Consider the following 18,416-nt stretch of genomic DNA (forward strand, 5'->3'; position numbering starts at 1 on the left):
AGTAGAGACTCCATGACCTAAGGCAGGAACCTTTTTATTCATTTAAACTGAATGCAGATCAATGTAATACAGAGTGCACATGCAATATTTCATTTTTGAAATATATATATATATTTTCAAATGTCAAAAGTTACGTATATATATATTACATAATTGAAATATATATATATATATATATATATTTGTTCGCGGTGCCATGAAAACAATCAGTTAAACAACTTTTGTGAGATCAAAAAAAAAAGAAAGAAAAAAGAAAAGAAAAAAAGATATATAAAGACATAAGAGCACCTCTCTTGAGATAGTCGGAAAAACAAGCATTAGTAACAGTGGCACATGACAATAAATCAACAACTTATTAATAAAAAAAAAAAAGCCCTATCCTGAGAAAAACGTACAAAACACTCAAAGAAATTTAGAGTTTATTTTATAAGAAGAGATTAAGAAAATGAGGGGATGATATCTGAGGCATCGTGATAAGAAATAATGCTCCCAAAACAAATGCATAATTCTTAAATGTCTCATTTGCATACTTTAAAAGGAGTGCTTAAAGTTAAAAACACTGTCATTGTGGACCAAATCAATCCTGTTTGTCCTTCCCACAACACTCTTTTTGTCTGATTATATGAACATGGTAACTTGTAAATTAGCACATTGACCATATGTATTGATAAAGTTATAACACTCAATCACAACAGAATATAGACCAAATACAGTGATAGGACAGAGGAAATGCTTTACAATAAGATCCAATCAGCTGATAATATTGAATTTATTTAACATGGAGGTGATAGTTGTCAAGACAAGAACAAAGAAAGCATTAACAAATGTTTGTGCACTTCAATATCCTTCACAAAATAATTAAGCCAACAAGATATAGGAAAAATGATTGATTGATAGATCGATCGATCGATCAATTAAACTAGTGAATGCTTTGTGCTTAAGAGAATTTGAACTGAATTAAGAGCAAGAATCTGATTCAGAAAGCTTCAGCTCACCTTAAAAAATTTGTAAGTGAAGTTACAAGCAGCCTCTCAAATCTTGGAGGTATCATGGAGAATATTGAGGGTATATTGATTATATTCAAGCATTTATAGTAATCACCCTATATATTCATACAGTAAACCGCAACAGTAATACAAATGATTTTCAAGTATAGTAATCCATGGACTTTAGAAAGCCAATACTTTTTGTTCCTGTGACTTTGAGAGGTACCAGGCTTCTGACACTACATGGTGTTTGAAAATAATTTCTACTTTTTCAGCAGGCAAGCTCATGCACCCCTAATATAGTCTATTCCATAAGTTCTGAAAGAAGTCAGAACGTTGTTTCAGTTAAGATTATGATTATGGCAAAGCAGCTTTAAACCTGTAGTACTAGCACTGTACTCATACTTTAGGTTTTTGTAGTAGATATTTCATAAATTCTGTGCAAAAACACACTTAGAATATCAACTTAATGTTAAGCGGCAATAAAAAAAACACTTCAGTATTTTTCAGCATTGTCACTAACCCTGAATTTCCCAAAGTCAGCTTTGGACCTGAGATATATGCAAGAGCGTAATTGTTTTTCTGTCAATGATTGTTTTCAAGAAGTGGCTCGTTTGGGTAGCTGCCTGTGTTGTTTACATAAAACTCAAATTCGTTATTGTGATTATTTACTTGCTTATTTATTTCAAAAATTAGTGTTGTTATTCTAAACAGCAAAATTGGAATATGGCTATATACTGTCCCTTTCTGACCACATTGTACAGCTTCAATTGCGAATGATCCAGGTCTGATGTTCTCTCTCTGATGGTATCAACACGGTCTTTCAGATCTGTCCCTCTCTAACAAGAGTGGAAAAGATCCCCGTTACAAAGTCTTTAAGGGCTGTGGTGTGATTTCAAATGGCTGGCTGAAATTCCTGACATGTTTAAAACAAAGCATTCGGTTACACAAAACAAACTCTCAATGAACATCTTCAGTTCTATGGTTAACCGATTGGGATGTGTCAGCTCCCGTGGAAAGCTGGTAGCACAAAAGTGCTGCTTCAGTTTGAAATAAGACAATAGCTAGAACCACAACGAACAGATAAAAGTGTAAGAAATACCCCGAAAAAAATGAACAGTTAGTGACCATTTTGATTACTACGTATAAAAATGTATGTAATGACTTGTATTTCAGAGGATGGCTTGGAACTGTTACGTTACACATTAGTGGAGATCTTGTACTTCGGTGACATGTTGCTGTGGAACCAGATGAAGCTGAAAATGACACCCATTGTTTTCGGGATGCTCTCGTCAAAGGCGAAGGTCATGGCTTCGTGCAGGGGCACTTTGACCACCTCGATCAATTCGCCCTCTTGGGGTTTACCTCCTCCCTCTCCGACGCAATTCTCATCGGACACCTCTGCGTAGAACATAGTCTGCTTCGATCCAGTCACTCCGACTCCTGACCTGTGGGGGAGGAAAGCACAAGGGACTCAAAAAGAGCAATCCGAGAACACTTCAGTTTTCCTTCACAAGGCACTGCAGCTATAAACTATGAATGCCTGATTTAAAGGGATACTTCACCCAAAAATGTAAATCCTGTCATCTTTTACACACCCTCAAGTTGTTCCAAGCCTGTATGAATTTCTTTCTTCTGCTGAACACAAAAGAAGATATTTTTTAAAGAATATGGTTTACCAAACAGTTGATGGACCCCATTGCCTTCCATAGTATGGGGAAAAAAATACTATGGAAGTCAACTGTTTGGTTTCCTGCATTCTTCAAAATATCTTCTTTTGTGTTCAGCAGAAGAAAGAAACTCATACAGGGTTGGAACAACTTGAGGGTGAGTAAATGATGACAGGATTTTCATTTTTGGGTGAACTATCCCTTTAAGCTAAAGAAGCCACACGTTGATTAAATAAATGCGAATGCTAAATGCTAATGCCCCATGTGTTGTGATTCCTCCTTGGTAATCCCATATGTGTACTCTTTATTCTTCCACGATTTCCCTGTCTTTCCGTGGGCAGATTTGCTTTCTGCGTCTGAAGTAGTTCCATCCCAGTCTAGGTAGGACCTACCACAGAAGCCATTCCATACGTAACACTTATTGTTAGATTTTATTCCTTATTTTAAATGTGGACAAACAGCTTAGTCATTTTTTTTGTTTTTTTTGCATAATTTAAGCTAAAGAAGTAAACATTTTGCTAAAATAGAGGTTACATTCTGTACCAGTGTAGTCACATTTAACTCCTGATTTGAGATGATATTGAAATGTAATCTTGGCAAACAGCTTAATAAATGGTTTTTCCACATTCAGATACCTGAATGCTTATTACCAACTTGAAAACTATTTGACCAGGGGTGTTACCAAGATGGCAGGCAAGTGAACTGGCTGCCATTTAAGTCACTTAATGAGCAAAAATAAATTATGCTACATGAAAATAATTCCCATCTATTCAATGACGATTCTGAAACCCATTAGGGATGTATAGATGAGGAGACATCCACCATTCAAGCAGCTCTTGTGAAATTGCTTTTGTACAATGAGGACTAGGCATGGGCAAAGGGGTCTACTGCGAGGACCTGAAGGCATGAAGCAAGACCTCTCATACCTTAGTAAACAGCTATCCGGTAAGCTCCACTGTGGCTGAGGAGTAACCTCACCTGAGACTCTGTCATGGAGACGTCACCATGGAGATCTCCCTAACACCATGAGAGCATTACAGAGATGTGAAGCTTCCAGCTTATGAAATATGGAAGAAAATTACAAGGCCGTGATGCCTGCATACCATCAAACTGATGGATGATGGCCAGAGGAGGTAAAAATGGAACAAGCCCAGGCAATCACTTAGGATGAGTTTAAACTAACCACAATGAGTGCGTTGCAAAACTTAACTCTACATCTGAGAGGACGAATTTCACGAGAATCTCCAGGACACTGTGTCTGTTACCAATGAAAAATGCTGACATCCACTCCTTAGAGAATGGAGACAAGATGTGACAAATTAACTATTCTGAAGCCACCCTGCATGGCGCACTTATGGGCCCAGAAGATATCGTTTTCTAATAAATCTTTGGACAATTCCAGTTTCACAATGGTTTCAACATAAAAGATAGAATACAGCTCCTTCCTCTCTTTAGGAGAAAGTTTAGGAGGTAGTTAAGCTATACAAATGTAATTTTAACTTTATTATGATGATGGTCAAGAATCTACATTTTGCAAATTGTAAATGCAATGCAAATTACTCCTGTTCCTTCAGTACTGCCCAAAATAACTTGGCTTAATTTCTGTGATACTAAGTAAACAGAACTGCAAAAATAATTACATAAACAATGTTTTGATAGAGCCAGTGTTTACAATTATTGGAAGAATTAACCTACAAATTGCTTGCTTAGTTGTCTGCGCAAGTTGGAATATTTTCTAAAAATACATACTTTACCTTTAAATGTCTATGAAGTTACTCTCTGACTATGAGCACAACTTGAATGTTTACATGGTAAGGAATGTCTTGCACACAGATGTTAAAGGGTTAGTTCACCCAAAAATTCTGTCATTAATTACTCACCCTCATGTTGTTCCAACCCCGTAAGACTTTCATTCATCTTCGGAACACAAATTAAGATATTTTTGATTAAATCTGAGAGCTGGATCTCTCCTCCATACACTTCTTAAGGGATCTAAACTGAACGGCCCAAAAGTTATGAAAGACATCGTTAAAATAGTCCGAGTGACTACAGTGGCTCAATCTTAAGTTTATCGAACGACGAGAATACTTTTTGTGCACAAAAAACAACAAAAATAACGACTTTATTCAACTATTCATTTCCTTCTCTGTGAGCCTCGACATTTCACGTAGTGAAACTACGCAAAGCTTCTAGGTTGTACGTCACACGCATCACACACATGACCAGCGTCGGCCAATAGTGAGCCTACGTGTGACGTGCAACCTAGAAGCGTTGCGCAGTTCCACTATGTGAAATGTCGAGGCCCACAGAGAAGGAAATGAATAGTTGAATAAAGTCGCTATTTTTGTTTGCTTTTTTGCGCACAATAAGTATTCTCGTCGTTTGATAAACTTAAGATTGAGCCACTGTAGTCACTCGGACTATTTTAACGACGTCTTTCATAACTTTTGGGCCGGCCAGTTTAGATCCCCTTTAGATGGAGGAGTGGTCCAGCTCTCAGATTTAATCAAAAATATCTTAATTTGTGTTCCGAAGATAAACAAAAGTCTTACGGGGTTGCAACAACATGAGGGTGAGTAATTACTGACAGAATCTTCATTTTTGGGTGAACTGACCCTTTAAGTCAAGTCACATTTAGACTGCCATTCATTCAAATAAACATTGTTGTTTTAAAGTTTCTATTCATCAAAGAATCCTGAAAAAATGTATCAATTTCCACAAAAACATTGTGCAGCACAACTGTTTTTAACATTTACATGTGTGAAATCAGCATATTAGAATGATTTCTGAAGGATCATGTGGCACTGAAGACTGGAGTAATAAGGCTGAAAATTCAGCTTTGTGCCATTATTCTGTGCCAAAATGCCATTAAAAAAAAAAACATTAACAAAAGAAAATGGTTGTTTTAAATTGGAATGACATTTCACAACATTAGTTTTTAGTTTTCAAATAAATGCAGCCTTGGTGAGCATAAGAGACTTAAAAAATCGTATAGACCCCAAATGGTAGCGTATATTTAAATATATGCAAATAAGGATAAATATTGACCTATGTGCAGTGATATTAGAACAACGAGCTAAGACTACCATTCAATTTGGTTTGGGACATGATTTAGTCTCAAGTCAGCCACTGGTTTGATGATCTAAGGGCCCTTTTCACACCTACCTTGTTTGGTCCGGACTTTCAGACTTTTCAGTTTGGTCCGAATCAAAATTACAGGTGTGAAACCTCCCCCGGACCACGGTCCGGACCAAACAGACGAAATTGGTTCCGATGAAAAGAGGTAGTCTCGGTCCGGATCAAACTAAACAAAGGTTTGGTTCGTTTCTACTAATTTGAAAGCATTTTCTGTATGGTTCGGACTTTCAGACCTTTTACAGGAAGTTCCGGTGGTTCTCGCATAGCCGAAGAAGAAAGCAGAGATAGCCGAATGAGCCGTGGTAGCCATGGGGAGAGGAGAAGACAAGGGTTTTAATTGAAATATGGTCGACATACGACATAAGTAGTTCGCTGCTCTCGCAGGATTGTTTGCAGTGTTCTCCTCCTTTCCTGCTGGCGACGATAAAATGTTCGCACAACGAGGACGTTCATTTGGCGAATTTGAACTAGCCTCGAGTATAGTTGGTGCTTTACAGTATAGTGGCAACGATATACGTCTGTTCATTCATTGTTGTCAAAGTTACCCGCCGAATTGACTGACAACACGCTGGCTGACGTCAGACGCACGTCCGTTTACAAACCAATCAATGTCAAGATGCAGCCCACATAGATGATGACGACAGGACGCAAATGTCATGTAAAGTTCTTTAGTGCACTCGCATAATTGCAATGTGAAACCAAACCAAAACTTACCGAATGTATAAAATGTATCAAAAGTAAAACATGAACTTTGGTTCGGACCTTGATGGGGACTCTCAGGTGTGAAAACACCCTAAGAGGCCTGTCAGTTTGTACCTAGATAGGTACTAAGAGAAGCTACATTTTATCCAGTCAGGGTGTATATATCAGGATAGAAAGTGGCAATGAGGTTAAGAATTGTATTTTAATGATAAATGTCAGTGAAGGAAAAAAAATCTTAAACTGATTGAACACAATCTCTGGTTAGTGCCTTGATCTAGAGGTTAATGTAAATGCATATATGGACAATGCGTCATTTCCTCATCCACTTTCCCACAACATTTCTTGTTCCCTCTGGTTTCTAATTATGTGGAAAAGGAAAAAAAAAGTGTAATAATTCATTGTGTAACAATTTTCACTGAGTAACACAATCAGAAGTAGGTCATCCACTTTCTGCATTCCTTCATGTCCCCAAATATGTCCATAAAAGCAGCAGGTGCAGCAGGTGTTTATGATGGTGCAGTGCAGTCAGCAGGTGCGTCTAAACTGTGTCTGTGTGTTCATTTGAGAGGAGGATGCTTTGTGACTCCATGTGGTATTTTAGCAAATCAGAGATGGCTGTGGCACAGGTCACAAACAGCAACATGCAGATGTTGCAGGCTCACACACACACACACACACACACACACACACACACACACACACAGGTGGTGTGACTCTGGCAGGTGCGAGGCGGCAGGGGTTTACGACAGTCTCCTCAATGAAGACTGATAAGAGCATAATGCAGCACTGTTTCATCTTTCTTTACAGATGAGATTGTGACACAATTAACCCCTGAATACTTTATCTGAGGTTCTTTCCTCTGGGGGTTTACCAGCCAATGATCAAGATGAAGGTTAAATATTAAATTGGGAAACAAGATAAAAATGTATGTCAGTCATGGCAAAGTGCATATTAGCAGACATGTATACATTCCTCTCTCACACACTCTCTATAAACAACCATTCAAAAGTTTGGGGTCAGTAAGTTTTTTTTTTTTATATGTTTCTGAAAGAAGTCTCTTATGCTCACAGGCCCTGTTTACACCTGGCATTACGATGCGTTTTGGTTGATTGGGTCACAAGTGGACAACACTAAATAAAGGTGTAAACGGGGTGTAAGCGTTTTGAGTTTTTCCACTTTCGACTACTTCCAGAGGTGGTCGAAAACGCATTTCGACCGGATTGCTTTCGTAGTGTAAACACTCATGTGGTTGAATGCGTTCGAACAGCAACAAAAGAGCCTACTCTACGCCTACTGACCTAATGCCTAAACATTATGGGAAGCGCGCTAGCCAGACATGATTTAAACTTTGTTTGCAGAAGACCCAAGTTTGGTTTGAAGCCAAAAACATACCAAGCTCAATGTTCTCTCACCATTCCTGATTTCTAACACACACTCACAGCGTTCGGCGTGGTCTTGCGGCTGTCAGAGCAAAAACTATTAAACGAAAGCTGCTGTTCTCCGTGTTTTTTTCCCCCGTCGTCTCCAGGCATGTTCATATGTAAAGTTGTGTGAGCTTATTTTGTCCATTAGATCGAAAAAAAGATTGAAAGATTTGAAAAAAAGAAATAAAAATAAAATAAAGATATCAGGACAGAAGTGGTTGAAACTAGTGGACAAAAGAGACGGGTTAATACACCAGGTGTAAACGGGTACGTGTCTGCTTCGTCTATTTGTGATCCAATCGACCGATCTTAGTAACAGGTATATTTTCTTTTCTTTTTTTAATACATTATAAAATGTTATTTATTCCTGTGATGGCAAAGCTGAATATTCAGCAGCCATTACTTTAGTCTTTAGTGTCTCATGATCCTATCATTCTAATATGTTGAGAATAGGACGTTCAAAACAACTGCATTCATTTGAAACCAAAATCTTCTGTAAAATTATAAATGTCTTTCAAAAAAATCTTACTGATAGTAATAGTATTAAAGTAGTATATACATAAGGGGTGTATCGTACACAGAACTCACGGTTCAATACGTACCTCAGTTTTGGGGTCACGGTTCGATTTGAGTTCGGTACAACAGGAAAAAGCAACAAATCCCCAATGCTAGGTTTCTTTTTATTTATTTTGAACAGATAGTAGTGCAAATTACAGTTTGCTCCAACTTGTGGCATTTAGTCCCCCCTGAGGTAGTTGATACAGAAAAGACTCCTTTAGTGTATTAAGCACTAAACAGTAAACAGAATGCACTCTTGCATAAGCATCTTTTGTGTTATAAAAGTATAAAAATATAACTTGTGCAGAGATTAGTTTTTGCACTCCTGTAGTCTTTTTCTGCCTAGATCCGGTGATTGGTACATCTGGATTATGTCGTCTGCCCACCAACCCCCTCATTATAGCAGTGGACACAACTTAAAATACTCCATCATCTATGGTCATACAGATAAGAGTAACTGTAAAGGGTCTGTTTTTATTTGTGTACACTCACAATAAAAATAAAACATTGTGATTTTGTAAAATAAAGAAAAGAAACAAGATGCCGCTTTTTGATGTCCCAGTTTCCTTTCTGTTATGTTAGTAGAGCGCATACGAAAAATGTATTGATATTCTGCGTAGAGGCTACTAGGAAGCTCTTGTGTGCCATCTGAACTCTTGTTTCGGGTTGGTGCATAGATCGCCTCTTCTTCTTCTGTTCTTTTTCCTGTTGTGGCAGTTAGCAAACAGCGTTGCATTACCACGCGTGCACCGTTCTGGATTGTAGTGTGGATCGCCTGTGACTGACTGTATTCGTCGTCAGATTGTATGCACACTGTGATGTCCGTACTGTGACGGTTCGGGACGATTATATATATATGACAAAATAATCTCGATAGGGTCATATATATATATATATGACAAATAAACCTCGATAGGGTCATCAGGCTGACTGCAGAATGCTGTGATTGACCAATCAGAAGTATTCCAGAGAGTCATCTAATAAAGAAAGTAAAAAAGCCTGAGTAAACCTCACGACTTGTTTCATTATCAGTGTATCACTTACGACTGCTTGTGTTATTTTTAGCCACTTTCACACCTGAAAGCTGCTAAATTTCCAGATTTACTTTCCCACATCCATTATTATCCATGCACAAGCAGCAGCTTTGACATCACCAAAATACTTTAGAATTAGACTTCCTTTATTAATCCCAGAGGGGAAATTAAGGTGCTTCAACAAGCCAACAGAAAAACAAAAATAGACAATACAATCAATCAATCATCTCAGTAAGTATTTTAAACTCATTGACATCACCAAAATACTTTACATCTGACACCATTGACAAGAAATAACCTTTAACCATAAACCTATTGAAATTTAATGTGATGACATTTCTCATCACAATGTAGCTGCTTGATCTGCATCACATGGGCCTACAAGTAAATGCTTTGGAGTGATTGCTCTCTAACTTCACGTGTGAATTACGCCAATGAATTAGCCAGACTATCAGAAATGTTACTTATTTTAGATTGGTTCTCACCTGTATGACGTGATCTTTCTCAGTTTAGTGACCGGCACATCATATCCGCACTCTTCCAGCACTTCCTGCCTGGCAATCTCCTCTAGAGAAAGGTTGGGTTTGTCCACCAAGCCTGCGCAAAGCTCGTAGGTCACACCAGCCGAAGCTGGAGGTTGATGGCTTGATGTCTCTTCGCTTGAGTCCCCTGCTTGGTTCTCTTCCGGGACTTTAGCTTCTGTTGGTGCGGGTTCTGCTGACTCTTCCTCCGTAGGCTGCAGGGGCTTAGGTTTGCTCCGCTCCCATTCGCTCATGTATACAGCTGGGAAGAAGTAAGACGTGTCACTCATCGTTCAAGAGTGCTTTTAAACACAAAGATACTGTAGATGAGGAAATATCTGAGTGCACAAACACTTTGATTGATGAGGTCTCAAATATAGTGTTTTAGATCATGTAGGCACGTGTGTGAGAACAAGAATCTTAAGACAAAAAAAGTCTTCACATTCATACGGTTTTGAAAACTTTAAGACAAGTTTAAATTTGATGACTAAGAATGTTTTTTTTTTTGTGTAACTGTCACCTTATAATAATAACATAATATACTAAAATCATAAATGCATGGAATCATTATTTTCAAAAATGTTGTAAAATATACTTTTTGTTGTTTTTATACAAATATCCAGAATTATTTATTTAAAACAGTGTTTTTTGGTGAGTCAAAAAACAAACTTTTTATGAGTTTTGGCCGTTCATTTACACGACGATGGCGTTTTGGGGGCCTGAAAATGCTAAATTTTGAAAACTGGTTTAAAACATGAACTTGTGAAAATGGTGACGTCATGCGCATGCATATTATACGTTAAAGGTGACCTATAATTCAAAATTGAATTTACCTTGGTATAGTCAAATAACAAGAGTTCAGTGCATGGACATGACACTGGACTGTTTTTGCGTTCTCGTTTAATTCACGTTTATGAAAAACACCCCTGAAAAACGGTCGGTTCTCCACACAATACCGACTGTGACGCAATAGTCGGGATCATTAATATGTACGCCTTCAAATATTTGCATAATGCCAGCCCTCAATGCCAGGCGGAACAGCGCAGCCGAAGGATGGCAGTTGCTCAGTGTTTGGATGTACACATGAACACAAAAGTATTTTTTAGTTCCTTCATCTGAGCCTCTGAAGAAACAATGGGTTAATTTTATTTTCTCTGGAAATTTCCAAACATTTCACCGACTGTTTCCTCAACTTGGGCCAATACAGAGCTGGCCTCGGATCGAGCTACCAAGCAACACTTTCTGATGTGTAATTGTTCAAGTTCAGACAGGTAATCTTTCTCTCAAAATCGTTCAATACTGTTTATGCATCAGTAAGTCAAGCCAGTGACTAAAATATCAGCTTCACATCGTTTCTTTTAGTAGGATGAAAATAATCGTATTTAAATTGTGAACAAGTTATATACAGAAAGCGATCAAAGAACAATCTTTCCACACAGCGCGAGTTTATCTGGACACTTGCCAAACTCGTTATGAAATCAATGACGCACGTTACTGCACAACGAAGCTCTTACTGTATTTACATCATCGTGTTTGCATTGGTGAAAGCAGAGAGAGTGCAGAAACTGCTTTGCAATGATTAGATCTTCATTCTCGCGATCAACACACTGTCATCTGCTCAATGCTCATCACGGCAACATTTTATGTGATGGGAATAGATCTAAATACTTTAAAAACATCTCACGATTCGTTAATCTCGATAGCTGTTATAGTAAAAACGTATAATAGCAGTAGTAAAAGTATTCGAGAGAGTTTCACATGTAATGCGTTGCTATTTCATATGCAAGCATGTCAGCCAATCACAGCAGTGGCCGCGGTTACACTGAATCCCACAGCAGACACGCCCCTTCAAACAGAGTGTTCAAATCAGAGGCTAAAAGCAGGCTAGGAATAATGCCTTTTATTTCTAAATTATGATTATTTTTTATCTAAAAAACATACTAACATTATAAGGGTAACCCAGGAAACATTATAAAATAATAAAAAAAAACATTCTAGGGCACCTTTAAGTCTATAGGCGTGTAATGTTTCTTTACAAAGTGACATCACCAACTACTGGCCTGGCATAAATACAGCGTTTTTAATCATTTTTGTGGATCCATGTGAACGGGGATCGTTTTGACAACGTTGTCGTCTGTACGCAAAAAAACAAAGGAAACCGTTTCCGCTTTTAGTACATCATTGTCATGTAAACGTGTCCTCAGACAACAACCTAATTTGTCAAAAAATGGAAATTATATGATATTTTAACAGACTTATTGACCTAGTAATAATAAAGATGTTTGCCCAAACAGTTTATTTTAGTATCAATGATAAACTACTATCATACTTTAAATTAGATCTTTTTTATATATTTCTGTCTTTAACTTAATTTTTGTAAAAAAAATTGCAATTTTGTTGTGCTTCTTGTAAATTGTATCAGTTTTTTTTTTAAATATGTCTATATAGTTTTTATTAAGTTTAAGTTGTATTTGCAACTAGGTGAAAGCTTACGTTTTTTTTATATTTTATTTTATTTCAGTTAATGTTTGTCTTATTTCAAGTAATGAACTTTTTATATGGTTTTAGTTTTACTTAAGAACTGTGCCCAACTCATGGCTCACCACACATGGGTTTGAACCTACAACCTTACAGATATCTTTACCCAGATCTTTAACTACTACGCCCTTCAGACGAATGTACTGTACATATGGGACTGACTGAGAGCTCAATTCAAGAACAGCCATCCTTGAGAAGACTTGTTCTTATGTTTCCCTGCACAAGGCCTGCCTTTTCATTTGAAGCATTGTTTGAAGACTACAGAAAAGAAAAAAAAAACTGTAGAAAGACGTCTCTCTTTCAATGCAAGGCTTTCCTTCCATTCTGAGAAGCAGGGCGCCGTCCCTGGCGAGCATGTATAGAACAATAGTGTAACAGTGTAGCGCAGGGCCAAAGCTTCAGAGAGAGCACTGAAAAATGCTCTGTTTGCACGACCACCATCGACATGAAAAATGTCCCATTATGAGAACACTGCAATAGGTTAATATGTGGCTTATTCCTTTGTGTGCTACTACACATTTCAGAAGAATTACCTGATGGATGTGGGAAGGTTCTAATCTGTCTTAGAAGAAATAAATCTTATTTTTTCCTAGTCTATCATCCATGTTATTTTCAAGCAAACATTTCTCTCTAACAGCAGTTATAAAATGGTACCTGATATCTGTTGCATATCAGATGTTTTTTTAAAAGGTTAACTTTAAAAATCTGCAGCAGAACAAAACATTTCTTCGTCTCTTTCAGGTAGAGATAACAGAGGGATCTGGGTGTAGTACAACACCGTAATGAGATACAGTCTAAATTAAGTAGGCCTATGTGTGAGAGCATTTGCATGCAGTATGTCGAGGTGTTGTTCTGCTGTGAAATCATGCTACAAAATCTAAGTTTATCATTAAAAAAATGGATTTAGGGAAGTTTTGAATTTATCTGGCCCACTCAGGCACCAAGGTTGTGTAGGATGAGGGGGACCTTAGGTTAGTAGGAGAGCTCAGATAGATGAAAAAAAAAAAAAAACATTAGTTTAGGTGTGACAAGCCTCACATAGATGCTTTACTCACATTCTCTGTTTTTGGGGGGCTCCAAGAATATATCTAACAGGGTTGAGCAACATTAAGAAATGAATTGAGAATGGTTTTTAAATTACAAATCGATTCCTGAATTTGAAATGAACAAAAGGGATGCAGCATTGCAATTCGAATTCAATGAGGCAGAATTAAAATGAACTGCAATTCAAAGACTAACTGCAATGTGTACTTTAATTAAGAAATTGTGATTAAGGTAAACCTAACCTTACTCATAAAATCAGAGGGAAATGATAGGTCAGGGGTAGGCAAGTTCGGTCCTAGAGAGCCGTTGTCCTGCAGAATTTAGTTCCAACCTTAATCAAACACACCTGAACAAGCTAATCAATGTCTTCAGGATTACTAAGGCTATAGGCAGGAGAGGTTTTTTTCAGTGTTGGAGCCAAACTCTGCAGGACAGCGGCTCTCTAGGACCGAACTTGCCTACCCCTGTGATAGGTGAATAACACTGATATAGAAGCACCTAACCCTTCTTGTAAGCCTAAACTTCACCTAAACCTTAAACTTGTCCCTCAAATCTGTTTGGTTAATTGGAATAATGTTCCAGGATCAGGATCAGGATCCGAATCCCTTTAAGGATTCTGAAAGGGAGTCATTTCAGAATTTTGCACAACTCTGATATCTACAGTAATTGAAAAATACCTTACAGCCTTCCAAAGATCTCATGGATGTAGACAAATCGAACATTCGTTAAATTGGTGTGAAGAAAACAAGATCTAAAATCAGTCAAAATCAAAGATTCAAGCATGGAAAACTGCAGGGCGTTACCTGGGCGGAACTGCTTGACCAGGATAAAACAGTGTGAGGTGGTGTTGAAAATCAGCACAGAGACACTGGAGAGAGGAAAGAAAAGGAAGAGGAATGAATTTAGAAGCCAAGTTGTCACTTGGAGAAGCGGTTCCACATGAAGCAGTACTCAACAATGGATATCTTCCCTTCTCGTTAATCAATGCATCCAGTCCTGCAAGATCAACAACAAACACCACTGATCCAAAAACTTGGGTAGGCTTAGAGTAGTGGTAGAGTTAGGGAACATGAGCATGTGTGTTAAAGAGAGAGGCACATTGACACCCTTGCTCCATCAAGCCCCAACAAATCACCCAGGATTAACACCTTGGATGTGGTCTTGGCTTTTCACTTTATCTCGGTTTGAGACTGAACATAATGCTCTAAGAAGAAGAGAATAAATCCCTGCGTCTTAAGGATCTCTGTATAATAGGATTTATCCACTGAAGCATACTGGGATAGCCAGGCCTCAGTAGACTGGCTAATAGCTCAGCGTGGCAGGAGGTCAGAGGACAGAGTGTCTCTGTACAGCACTTTCACACTTATACAAGCAGCATCCTTCCCCAACTCTCCAACCAGGAAAACACATACCTGAAAAAAAAAAAAAAAAAACTGACTTCGGAGATCCAAGAGAAAAAGACTACCAAATACATCAAACAATTTGTACACACTGTTGCTCCCAAACACACCCAAGTATGTGTTTACATGTGCTGTTATAATCGAGCTACAGCGTTATTAACGTAGTTGAGCCACAGTCTTCATCTGCCTTATGCATAATCAAATATTTAATTATTAAACACAACTTATGTGTCTTTTGGGCCATGCACACAACATTGAGACCATTAACGTGTATACATGCATCATATTATCTAGATCCGTTAGCCCAACTTCACAAATACCATGCTGGCACACCCTGAGCTGGACTAGACAAACCATTGCTATAGACTGTATCAATTTAAGTTTTTTTGTGGGTCAATGTTGCAAATGTGTGGCCAACTTTTTCACATTTATGCGTAATTCATAAACACTTGGATTCCTAATGAAATGACTGGGAAATTCGTCAAAAACGATAAATGTGACCACACTATTAGAGAGCAAGATTTGCCAATTTTCACAGATCAGTTCCTTATCTGCTATAATAATATGTTGTATTAACGTGATTGTTTCGATGGCAAAGGAGAGCGAGACGGCTCTTTGAGTAGAGAAAGCGGATATGTCCGTAGAGGCAGGAAGCCCTGCCCTTCCCATGGTGAATGCTTGCCAGATATTACCCACACAGCCTGAATGCACACACACACACTCCTGAACCTTACCTACCAGTATTTGTTCTCTACAATTTTTTAACATGGCCACACACAAAATTAAAAGGAGTACAATAGCAGTACCATTTTGGTTATCAAATTATAGATTTTTTTATTTTTTATGATCGATTCTGGATATTTAATTGTTCATGCTCATTTCTCATATTTTTAGATTAATTAACTTTGCTGCTTACAGTATGTAAAAACATTAATAATTTCAGTGATGCACCAACATTTTGGCAACTAGAAATATTCTGGCAAAATAGCAAAAAAAAAAAAAAAAAAAAAAAAAATCTGTTACTATTTAGAGCATGTCAGCCGTGTCGACGCACTTCACTGACACCAAAAATGATGCTAGAGAAGCAATATGAAAAATGTGTTTGATTGAAATATTGAGAGGTGGCTCTTTGCCGAAGAACTGTTAACGACACCCTAAACATCAGACTGTTCAATTACCCAAATTAAATGATCAAAATTTCTTTTCAGTTTTTTTTTTTTTTCTGAATGAAACATTTATTTTCTTTTTTGACGTTTTGGTTAAAAAACAAAACACTGTAATATTTCTTAAGATAAATATAAATTTTTCATAATGTTCATTATAAGGTTGTAAAGCCTATATTCACCTGTGGCATTTAAAATGACTGATTTGAGTTTTTACTGCTTTATTTTTATTTAGACAAATGAGTATATAATTTTAATTTTGGCCATTTATCAATTATTGGCCATCACATGAAAATAATATTCTGATTATGATATTGGCCAGATTTTTTATTTGCATGTATATAAAAAAAAAAAGCACATTTATTTGTTCGGGAGAGAAACGGCAGAGGTTCCTGAATTAATATTATACACAAACTTTTGGTAGGAAGTGCTATCATCTGGAGACACCATTTGATGGTTTGAGGTCTGATTAAGAGGGGTCCTGGTTCAGTTTAAAGGGTTAGTTCACCTGAAAATGAAAATTCTGTCATTAATTACTCACCCTCATATCGTTCCATACCCGTAAGACCTTCGTTCCTCTTCGGAACAGAAATGAAGATATTTTTGATGAAATCTGAGAGCTTTCTGTCCCTTGCTTTCAAGGCCCAGAAAGGTAGCAAAAACATCGTCAAAATAGTCCATGTGACTACAGTGGTTCAACCTTGATATTATGAAGGGACAAGAATACATTTTGTGGGCAAAAAAACCCCAACTAAATAGTATAGTGTAAACAGTGCAGCGCTTCTGGCAATATATGCCATCACATACATGACCAGCATCGGCAAATAGTGAGCCGACATTCTGACGTAGAACCCAGAAGCGCTGCACTGTTTAACTACATCAACAGCCTAGGAGAATGACATGGAAGGGACAGAAAGCTCTCAGGCCCTGTCCACACGGACACGGGTATTTTTATAACCGTGACTTTTTTTACGCGGTTCGGCCGTTCGTCCACACGAAAACGCACTGAAACCGAACATTTTTGAAAACCCCTGCCAGGGTGAGGATTTTCAGAAATGCCGGTTACAGTGTTGTCGTGTAGACAGTGAAACCGGGGGTTTTGCCTTGCGACGTCAGAGTGTGCGCCGTTATCCGCTGTGTTTGACGTCAGATTTGCGCTTCTGATTGGCCAACGTGGCTTTACGGTTAAGGTTTATACAAGGGGGCAATCCATCGACCGGAAGTTGAAGCCGGCCGGGTGCAGCCATGTTGTAGCAGAACTTCACTTGCGTTAGCATTTCCTTTGACTCCCATTCATTTTGGCGTCACTTTGACAGCGAATAACTTCACATCTGAGGCGTTTAAAGACTCCATTTGTCCATTATTTATTTCTAAAGAAACACGACAATGTATAAAGGGCTCCATTACCTTCTATGTTACATTATGGCCCCATAGAAACCGTTTTTGTAAAAATAGGCTAACGATTGCGTCATAACCACTCGACTCTCTGTCGCGCTGTACAGAAATTACCGTACAGACAGGAGGAGAAGCTCGCAGGCAATCGGGGGGACGTCCCGTCAAGGGAGAAGCCCATAGATAATGAGTCCATAAAAGCAACGGAATACTTACTCCTGCTCACTCACGCCAAAGAACGCTTTGCTCAAGTTCCCCGTCTCTGCAAGATTAACGTTGGCAATTTTCACGCACAGCTACTAGAAGATTCACGTCTGTCAGACAGGTTGCTCACGTCATCAAGCTTAGTTTGAGTCGGTTTGAGTCTGCGCGTCAGGAACGGAAGTGCTCAAAAATCGCTAAAAATGGGCTTCAACTGTCTCAACTGAGTTCCAATGAGATGGCTCTTTCCACTTCTTATACTGTCTATGGGTTTATATCGCCGCCTGCTGGCGTGGCATGCTCTTGACCGCGCTTGATTGCGTGTTTTTACGTTTTCATGTAGACGGAGACCGAGCATGTGTGGACGGGATTTTTTTTAAAAACGCTGTAGGAAAAACTCCGGTTATAAAAATACCCGTGTCCGTGTGGACAAGGCCTCAGAATTCATCAAAAATATCTTCATTTGTGTTCCGAAGATGAACGAAGGTATTACTGGTTTGGAACGACATGAGGGTGAGTAATTAATGACAGAATTTTAATTTTTGGGTGAACTGACCCTTTAAGAGCACATCCTGCTTTTATACTCTCATCTATTCCATCAGGAGGAAGTAGCTTTTGAGGCACACACCTGATGTCAGTTAGGCT

General features: G+C 38.2%; 1 protein-coding gene across 1 annotated transcript in view; it reads right to left on the reverse strand.

Moving 5' to 3' along the window:
* Window positions 1–402: 402 nt before the first annotated feature.
* nudt14 (nudix (nucleoside diphosphate linked moiety X)-type motif 14) overlaps window positions 403–18,416 on the reverse strand; it is a 47,234-nt gene continuing 29,220 nt past the window's right edge. The window contains exons 3-6 of the mRNA XM_056264430.1: window positions 14,419–14,483; window positions 9,998–10,295; window positions 1,225–2,434; window positions 403–1,193 (exon numbers count right to left, since the gene is read on the reverse strand). Of these exons, the coding sequence (XP_056120405.1) occupies window positions 2,185–2,434; window positions 9,998–10,295; window positions 14,419–14,483 (613 nt within the window). The 3' untranslated portion in view covers window positions 403–1,193; window positions 1,225–2,184. The remainder of the gene's footprint in view (window positions 1,194–1,224; window positions 2,435–9,997; window positions 10,296–14,418; window positions 14,484–18,416) is intronic.

Source organism: Rhinichthys klamathensis, unplaced genomic scaffold (genome assembly GCF_029890125.1).
Source record: "Rhinichthys klamathensis goyatoka isolate OS25496 unplaced genomic scaffold, OSU_Roscu_1.1 h1tg000221l_1, whole genome shotgun sequence".
NCBI classification, from domain to species: domain Eukaryota; kingdom Metazoa; phylum Chordata; class Actinopteri; order Cypriniformes; family Leuciscidae; genus Rhinichthys; species Rhinichthys klamathensis.